Source organism: Pristiophorus japonicus, chromosome 4 (assembly GCF_044704955.1).
Source record: "Pristiophorus japonicus isolate sPriJap1 chromosome 4, sPriJap1.hap1, whole genome shotgun sequence".
Taxonomy (NCBI): Eukaryota; Metazoa; Chordata; class Chondrichthyes; family Pristiophoridae; genus Pristiophorus; species Pristiophorus japonicus.
The window spans coordinates 128332915-128342181 of NC_091980.1; the positions used below are offsets into that span (position 1 = coordinate 128332915).

The 9267-nt window shown below is 42.5% G+C and overlaps 1 protein-coding gene across 1 annotated transcript; it reads left to right on the top strand.

Moving 5' to 3' along the window:
* The first annotated feature begins 2456 nt into the window (after nucleotides 1–2456).
* Nucleotides 2457–4315, top strand: LOC139262176 (ferritin heavy chain, oocyte isoform-like). Its single transcript, XM_070877321.1, has 4 exons — nucleotides 2457–2558; nucleotides 3114–3260; nucleotides 3661–3786; nucleotides 4160–4315. Exons 1-4 carry the CDS (start codon nucleotides 2457–2459, stop codon nucleotides 4313–4315), a joined length of 531 nt encoding a protein of 176 aa, XP_070733422.1.
* The last annotated feature ends 4952 nt before the right edge of the window (nucleotides 4316–9267 follow it).

Genomic DNA, 9267 nt, shown 5'->3' on the forward strand with positions numbered 1-9267 from the left:
GGGATAGTGATGGAGGTATCTGGGACATTGGCTGAAAGGTATGATACTGTGAGTATGACTATGTCAGGCTGTTGCTTGACTAGTCTGTAAGACAGCTCTCCCAATTTTGACACAATTCCCCAGATATTAGTGAGGAGGGCTTTGCAGGATCGACTGGGCTGGGTGTGCCGTGGTCGATGCCGGGTGGCTCATCCTGTTTCATTCTTATTATTGTTTCTCATAGCGGTTTGTTAATACTGAGTGGCTTGCGAGGCCATTTCAGAGGGCAATTCAGAGTCAACCACATTGCTATGGGTTTGGAGTCATGTATAGGCCAGACCGGGTAAGGTTGGCAGATTTCCTTCCCTAAAGGACATTAGTGAACCAGATGGGATTTTATGAAAATCCGATAGCTCCCTGGTCAACATTACTGATACCAGCTTTTTATTCCAGATTTTTATTTAATTAACTGAATTTAAATTCCCCAGCTGCTGTGGTGGGATTAAACATTAGTCCAGGTCTCTGGATTATTAGTCCAGTAACATAGGGCTCAATTTTGCCCAACCCGTTTTTTGGCGCACTTACCTTAAATGCGGCGACTTTGCACGCTGGAAACGGCGCCGGAAAAACGTCGCCCCATCCTGGCCGCTCTTCCAAGTCCCCGGAGTCCCAGCGTGGCGTGCATTGTACAATGGGGGGCAGAGCAACAGGCCAGCGCAGAAAGCATTGCCGGCAGCTGCGCGCATGCGCAGTGAAGTCTGCACGCATGCTCCTGCCATCCCAGCCTGTCCTGCGGGCTGTGAGCTGGACCTGATGTTCGCAGCCCCTATCCCCGGCCAAAGGGATGGCCTGATCTCGTCGCACCCTATCCCCGGCCGAGTGGCCTCCCGCACCGGCCGGCCAGCCCGCTTTGTTCGCGGGCGAGGTAGGACTTGGTTTTACTTTTTATTTATTGATAGTTGTGCTTGAGAGTTTTGATTGGTGGGAGGGGGAAGAGGAGGAGAGTTTTTTTGGCGGGGGGGGAGAAAGAACGTTTGGGGGCGGGGGGAGAAAGCGTGTTTTGATGGGGGGGTGTGGGGGAGAAAGAGTGTTTTGATGGGGGGGCGGAGAGAAAGAGTGTTTTGATAGGGGAGGGGAGAGAAAGAGTGTTTTGATGGGGGAGGGGAGAGAAAGAGTGTTTTGATCGGGGCGCAGAAAGGGAGAATGTTTTGATGGGTGGGTGGGTGGGCGGGGATGGAGAAAAAGTGTTTTGATGGCCGGGGGGAGAAGAAAGAGTGTTTTGATGGCGGCGGGGTGAAATTAAAAAATAAAAAACTTGATTCTGTCATAAAGGCATAAAAATTTCTTTTGATTGATTGCTTATTACTTTTTGTGATTTGTTTAGTGCTTTGTAAGTCTTGGTGCTTTAAATGTACTAAGCTGCGCCGATTTCTTAACTGCCCGCAATGTTTTTCAGAGCTGGCCACATATGCTGACCTAAGTCGATTTGGAGTAAGTTTTTGCTGGCCAAAGTGGAATAAATGGTGTAAGTGTCTGGGAACGCCACCTTTCGAAAAAAAAACTGAAATCAAAAAAAATCGCACCTAACTGACTTACTCTGGAGCAAATTTTGGGGGGAAAATGGCATGTTTTAACTTACGCCAGAAAAAACAACTTACTCCAAAAAAATTGATGCAAATCATTGTCAAAATTGGGCCCACAACCACTATGTTTAGATGTTACAACAAACCCATAGATACCTGCACATGACCAACCCAATGAACGATGGCGATCCTCATACACGCACTGAAGCATCCAGAACTATTAAAAAGACACTGACTCATAAACAACAGAGGATTCAATTAATCTTTCAAGGTGGCCATTACCTGGTCCAGGCAGAGCACGGTCGATGGGGAGTTCGCTCCATCTGGCTGCCTCTCTTCACAGCTATGTCCATGCCCCGGCTGTCCCTGGAGCGTTGTCTGCTGGTATGTTGGAGGCTTTCCGTGACAGGTGTGCACCAGAGGGACTGGATTGCAGGGTGGATACAGGGAACTAAATTATAATTTGAAAAGTTTTTATGTTACTTTTGTCACATTTGAACTTATTGTTCATTCCCCTTTATAAAGGGGGCACTTATGGTTTAAGATTTTCCCAATTGATTTGCCTAAAGAGTAGGGGATTCATTTAAACCTGTGATTCTGGATATCTGAACTCTGTTTGAGGAAAGTTCGGACAATTTAGATCCTCATTGAGTTGTCAGCCAATGATATTCGTTCTTCAAAGATCTGACTGACTCTGGGAGTCCATCTCCCCTATCCCTTTAGTTGATTGGTGCTCTGAGAGGCTGCAACTTCTGATTGGGTATTGAGGGCTGTCACTCATGATCTCGACTGCCACACCCTGGATTATACCGAAGCATAAATACAGGCATTTAAGGTAAGTTACATCCCAGTTTGTTGTTTCAACAAAGTTTAGATTTGTATTAAAGAATCAAGATGGCTTCTCAAGTGCGTCAGAACTACCACCAGGATTGTGAGGATGCTGTCAACAAGCAGATCAACATGGAGCTCTATTCCTCCTATGCTTATCTCTCGATGGTGAGTGTTGTACATTTGACCACTTCACAATGGAGACTATGTAATGTGAATTTATTAAATTCGGTGCTGTATCCAGCCCACCTATTCTGAGTATCTTGAATCTTAATGACTCACTTTCCTGGGCTCTTTTGAGCTTGTGGTTAAGTTATTTGGAATACATTCTGCACTCAGTGCATGTATTTCAAAACTTGTATCCTTTATAATAAATCACTCCATGGACTTTCATTACCTTGCTTTTTTTTTATTGGAGGATGTCATCTTTAAATTTGAGCTTGGACATTTAGAAAGGAAGTTCAGAAGTATTCTTTCCTGTAAGGGTGGTGGAAATCTGGAACCCTTTCTTTCCCATCCTCCTACAGCACACAAAAAATGGCTTTGATTCTGGGCCAAGCTTTATTATTGGGTAAGGGTATAAAAATATTGTTTCTGTGACAATATACACACCAGTTCAGTGAGCCTTTGAACTCTTGAAAAAAAAAAAGCAACATTTTGAGATTGAATTTATAATAGGCCTGTGAAATAATGCACAAAAATACTTTTCTGATTTCTCCACAGTCCTTCTACTTTGACCGGGATGATGTTGCCCTGCGTCACTTTGCTGAGTTCTTCAAGGAGCAGTCACATGAGGAACGTGAGCATGCTGAGAAACTGATGGAATTCCAGAATCGGCGAGGAGGACGGATCATCATGTCTGACATCAAGGTTGGATTTAATAAATGAGTGGCTTTCTGTATGGCTCCTCTTAGACTAAATGTTCCCATATGTGCTAAAGCAATTGGTTCCAATTTACAGCACACAGGCCATTTGGCCAAACTGGTCTTTGCTGGTGTTTATAACTCCACACGAGCCTCCTCCCACCTTGTGTCATCTCACCCCATCAGCATATTGTTCTCTTCCTTTCACCCCATGCACTTCCCCTTAAATACATCTCTGCTATTTGCCTTATCAATATGGCTCCAGTTGTTGTGATGGCATCATGGCAAATTTTAAATTCTAATATACGTTCATGTTATAATAGAATTTTGGTTGGACTCCTAATTTCCTTCAATACTTTCTAATGATTGTATCATCAATTGTAAATAAACTGGAATTTTCTCTCCAGAAACCAGAGCAGGATGAGTGGAGCAATGGTCTGGAGGTGATGCAGAGAGCTCTGCAGATGGAGAAGAATGTGAACCAGAGTCTGCTAGATCTGCACAAACTCTCCACTGGGAGCACTGACCCTCATGTAAGTTGTTAATGATTTAATGTCGGCTTTTAGGTTCCACAGTCTCCAATTTACCTGATTGGGCCTAATTAATAGATCTCTATGCATAATAGCTTTGTGTAAGTCTACCCTTTTTTTTTTTGTTGGTGAGCAGTGGGAAAGGATTGGGGAGGTTGGCCTACTGTGGACTGTGACTAGTAAATGTGTCCCAGTGATCCCAGGATCTGAGCACCTACCGATTGTGCAGTAAATTTAATCTAATGCAGTAATTCCATCAATCTCAATTGCACCACTTTACTATCCTCCTGTTCGAGGATTAAAATACAAACTCCTGAAGGGGAAGCTGACATTCCTTGATATCTACTGCTGGACATAACTAGCTTCCTTCTTTCAGTTGTGTGACTTCCTGGAGACCCACTACTTGGATGAACAAGTGAAGATGATCAAGAAGCTTGGAGATCACATCACCAACCTGAAGAGACTGGGCGCCCCTGAGAATGGCCTGGGAGAGTATCTGTTTGACAAGCACACACTGGGGGAGAGTGACTAAACTGACTGATGGGATTTGTTTAGTACTTTGTATTCCTAAAATTTAGACTCCTGTCCTGTCGGCAAATAGGGCTTATGACTTTGTACAAAGAGCTGTGTGCTTGATGTGAAATGTAACATAACTGTCAATAAAATGTTCAACATTGGACTGGATTTTGTCATCTTGTATATTTGAGGTGGTTGCTTATTTTTCAATTAACATAACGTGGTTTACATCAAACAAGAATTACACTGAGTCGTGTAACAGGTTTTTATTTTATAGATTAAGTCCTATGAAATTTATTTTTCCTCTGGTGTATATCCATGGATACTCAGACATGTGTTCCTTGCTCTGAACTTAGGACTGTGCTAATGGTTAACTGCTTATCTATATAATCACCTAAATATATCGGGTCAATGTTCACCCCACTCCATGCTAATACCTAAAAACTGAAGTAGGAGCATTCCCAATTGCACCTTGAGCCTGTTCCACCATTCCATAAGATCATAGTTGACTGACAACTGCAGAGACAAATGTGTGAGTGCCTGAGTCAAGGTTAATCAAATTTTGCCTTGATTTGATGCCTTTCATACAGGACAGCCCAACGGATGTCATAGCCTTTGAAGTTCTCTTGCTGTTCAGGCAATGTTTTTTTTAGTGGCCAATTTATACACACAAATGTCCCCCATCAGTATGTTTGCAATGGGGCAATCTGGATTTGGATGAATTGTACACCGGCGGATTTGCAACACTCCTCCAACTATAGGAAACACTCTGCACTACTCACAGGTATGTATGTATGGAAGCTCAAATTATAATTCCCCTTCCAAATGTATTCATTCACAATACAAGGAGGAACAAGCAATGAAGGGCTGCAGCAACTGAGGAATGTGCCCACAGCTGGAGAATGGAGGGTGAAAATTAAATTTAAGAGGCATCTTATTTGTAAATTTCCAAACCCTTGCATCAATTTTTTTTAAGTCAAAATAATTCCTGTCCTGTTCAAAGATGCAGCCTGGATTTTAGCTTGCTGTCCACGGCAATGTGGTCCATTTCTCTTCCTCCATGAAGAAATACTATTAATTAAAGCTCATCCTGGATAAGATCATCATTTTCCACTCCACTCTCTGGCTACAGGTGTGATGACAAATGACTGGAGGACTGCTAATGTACATCTGTTTAAAAGGAAAGAAATGGATTGACTGAGTAATTACTGGCCAGTCAGCCTAATCTCTGTGGTATCTTCTCCACAACATCACAAACACATACTTAGATGGCTTCAACACAGCAATTGTCAGGTGACCTGTCACCTGTTGCTTTTATTGTATTTCCAGCAATGGCTGCATTGCCACAGTAGTCCACTAGATGGAGCTCTTTATTACATTTCTCCCTCCTAAATGAAGAAGTAATTATAACAAAATAATCATCGTACATAACTTGCATAGTTATACATAACAAAAGATATTGACTTATTTTGCCATATTTACAAATCGAACTTCACTTGTTCTCGGTTTCGAAGAGGATACCTGTTTCTCGAACAGAACTCAGCAAACATAGTGTCGAATTTAGATTCATTCTAGGCTGAGCCTGAGGAAAGTTTTCCTCCAAGGGATGCCCTTGATCTACATTTGAACTCGACAACTTCAGACTGTTTGTCTGCCTGACTCGGATTCTGATTTTCGCTTGGGCTTGTTTCCAGTACATCTGATGTAGGATTTGCTGTTGGTATTCTACTTGTAACAAAACTATCCGATGAGTCGGAATTAATCAAATCATTCCAACTTTCAACTGCTTCTATATCTGTAGGTACTGTACGATCAAGGTGAAAAAACCTAACCTTTCCAAGATCAAAAATCTTTATCAAATATGTGCGAGGACCACATATCTTCACCACTCTTTCTGGTAACCACTTTAACCATTTATGGTGATGGTTCTTCACTCTCAACTTCTGATTTAATTTCACACTTCTCTCTCCTACTCTACCTCTATCATGATGCTCTTTCTGTCTCAATTGTTTCTCTTCTACTGACTGTACCAAGTTTGGCTTTAACAACGAGAACCTGGTTCTTTGTTGTCGTTTGAGAAACAACATTGTTGGTGTTCTACCAGTAGTTGGATGAGGAGTATTACAATAAGTAATTGGAAAATTAGCCAATTTGTGATCCAACGACAGCTACTGTTTGTTTGGATTTGAATAAAACATTTGTTTGATGAGGGCACATTTTACAATTTGTAATGTGCGCTCTGCTGCACCATTTGAAGCACGGTGGTATGGTGGAACATTGATATATTTCACACCATTTCTGCTCGTGCACTATGCAAATTCTTCTAAACAAAATTGTGGTGCATTATCAGACACAATTTCTTCTGGGAGGCCATAAGAAGAAAATTATATTTGCAAATTGTCTAGTGTTTTATTGTTATTTTACGCATTGGAAATACCTCGACCCGCTTCGAATGGCTTTCAATCACAATGATCAATTGCTCTCCTTCTAGCTCAGCAAAATCGATATGTAACCTTTGCAACACTCTGGGAGGCCACTTCCTTTGCTGTAATAGTACTGATGGTGGTTTCATGCTTTCGGATTGACATGTTGTAAACTGACTAATGATGTACTCTATATCTTTATCTAGATCTGGCCACCATAAATAACTGCGTGCAAAACTCTTGGTCAAGCACATTCCCAGGTGCTGATCATGAAGATCTCCGAATGATCTGGACCTGAATTTATTTGGTATATTCGCTCTTGTACCCCACATGATACAATCTTTATCCACTGATAATACATTCCTACAAACGAAATATGGATGAATACATGGTTTGGCCAGCCATTTGCGATGTAATCATACAACTGGGACACATTTGGTTGCTCTACCAGTCTCTTCAGCTGTGAATTTCACTTCATCATTGTGTACAGACCTCCAAACAATAGTAGTGATGTTGGAGAGGGCATCAAACAGGAAATTAGGGGTGCATGCAATAAAGGTGCAGCTATTATAATGGGTGACTTTAATATGCACATAGATTGGGCTAGCCAAACTGGAAGCAATACGGTGGAGGAGGATTTTCTGGAGTGCATAAGGGATGGTTTTCTAGACCAATATGTCGAGGAACCAAGTTGGGGGGAGGCGATCTTAGGCTGGGTGTTGTGTAATGAGAGAGGATTAATTAGCAATCTCATTGTGTGAGGCCCCTTGGGGAATAGTGACCATAATATGTTGGAATTCTGCATTAGGATGGAGAATGAAACAGTTAATTCAGAGACCATGGTCCAGAACTTAAAGAAGGGTAACTTTGAAGGTATGAGGCATGAATTGGCTAGGATAGATTGGCGAATGATACTTAAGGGGTTGACTGTGGATGGGCAATGGCAGACATTTAGAGACCGCATGGATGAATTACAACAATTGTACATTCCTGTCTGGCGTAAAAATAAAAAAGGGAAGGTGGCTCAACCGTGGCTATCTAGGGAAATCAGGGATAGTATTAAAGCCAAGGAAGTGGCATACAAATTGGCCAGAAATAGCAGCGAACCTGGGGACTGGGAGAAATTTAGAACTCAGCAGAGGAGGACAAAGGGTTTGATTAGGGCAGGGAAAATGTAGTACGAGAAGAATCTTGCAGGGAACATAAAGGTGGATTGCAAAAGTTTCTATAGGTATGTAAAGAGAAAAAGGTTAGTAAAGACAAACGTAGGTCCCCTGCAGTCAGAATCAGGGGAAGTCAATACGGGGAACAAAGAAATGGCAGACCAATTGAACAAGTACTTTGGTTCGGTATACACTAAGGAGGACACAAACAACCTTCCGGATATAAAAGGGGTCAGAGGGTCTCGTAAGGAGGAGGAACTGAGGGAAATCCTTATTAGTCGGGAAATTGTGTTGGGGAAATTGATGGGATTGAAGGCCGATAAATCCCCAGGGCCTGATGGACTGCATCCCAGAGTACTTAAGGAGGTGGCCTTGGAAATAGCGGATGCATTGACAGTCATTTTCCAACATTCCATTGACTCTGGATCAGTTCCTATCGAGTGGAGGGTAGCCAATGTAACCCCACTTTTTAAAAAAGGAGGGAGAGAGAAAGCAGGGAATTATAGACCGGTCAGCCTGACCTCAGTAGTGGGCAAAATGATGGAATCAATTATTAAGGATGTCATAGCAGCGCATTTGGAAAATGGTGACATGATAGGTCCAAGTCAGCATGGATTTGTGAAAGGGAAATCATGCTTGACAAATCTTCTGGAATTTTTTGAGGATGTTTCCAGTAAAGTGGACAAAGGAGATCCAGTTGATGTGGTATATTTGGACTTTTAGAAGGCTTTCGACAAGGTCCCACACAAGAGATTAATGTGCAAAGTTAAATCACATGGGATTGGGGGTAGTGTGCTGACATGGATTGAGAACTGGTTGTCAGACAGGAAGCAAAGAGTAGGAGTAAATGGGTACTTTTCAGAATGGCAGGCAGTGACTAGTGGGGTACCGCAAGGTTCTGTGCTGGGGCCCCAGCTGTTTACATTGTACATTAATGATTTAGATGAGGGGATTAAATGTAGTATCTTCAAATTGCGGATGACACTAAGTTGGGTGGCAGTGTGAACTGCGAGGAGGATGCTATGAGGCTGCAGAGTGACTTGGATAGGTTAGGTGCGTGGGCAAATGCATGGCAGATGAAGTATAATGTGGATAAATGTGAGGTTATCCACTTCGGTGGTAAAAACAGAGAGACAGACTATTATCTGAATGGTGACAGATTAGGAAAAGGGAAGGTGCAACGAGACTGGGTGTCATGGTACATCAGTCATTGAACGTTGGCATGCAGGTACAGCAGGCGGTTAAGAAAGCAAATGGCATGTTGGCCTTCATAGCGAGGGGATTTGAGTACAGGGGAAGAGAGGTGTTGCTACAGTTGTAAAGGGCCTTGGTGAGGCCACACCTGGAGTATTGTGTGCAATTTTGGTCTCCTAACTTGAAGA

Excerpts from the sequence above, each read along its gene's own strand:
- LOC139262176 (XM_070877321.1), top strand. The coding sequence starts at position 2,457 with ATGGCTTCTCAAGTGCGTCAGAACTACCACCAGGATTGTGAGGATGCT. Across the intron at positions 2,559-3,113 it reads CCTATGCTTATCTCTCGATG|TCCTTCTACTTTGACCGGGA; the intron begins GTGAGTGTTGTA and ends ATTTCTCCACAG. Across the intron at positions 3,787-4,159 it reads CTGGGAGCACTGACCCTCAT|TTGTGTGACTTCCTGGAGAC; the intron begins GTAAGTTGTTAA and ends TCCTTCTTTCAG.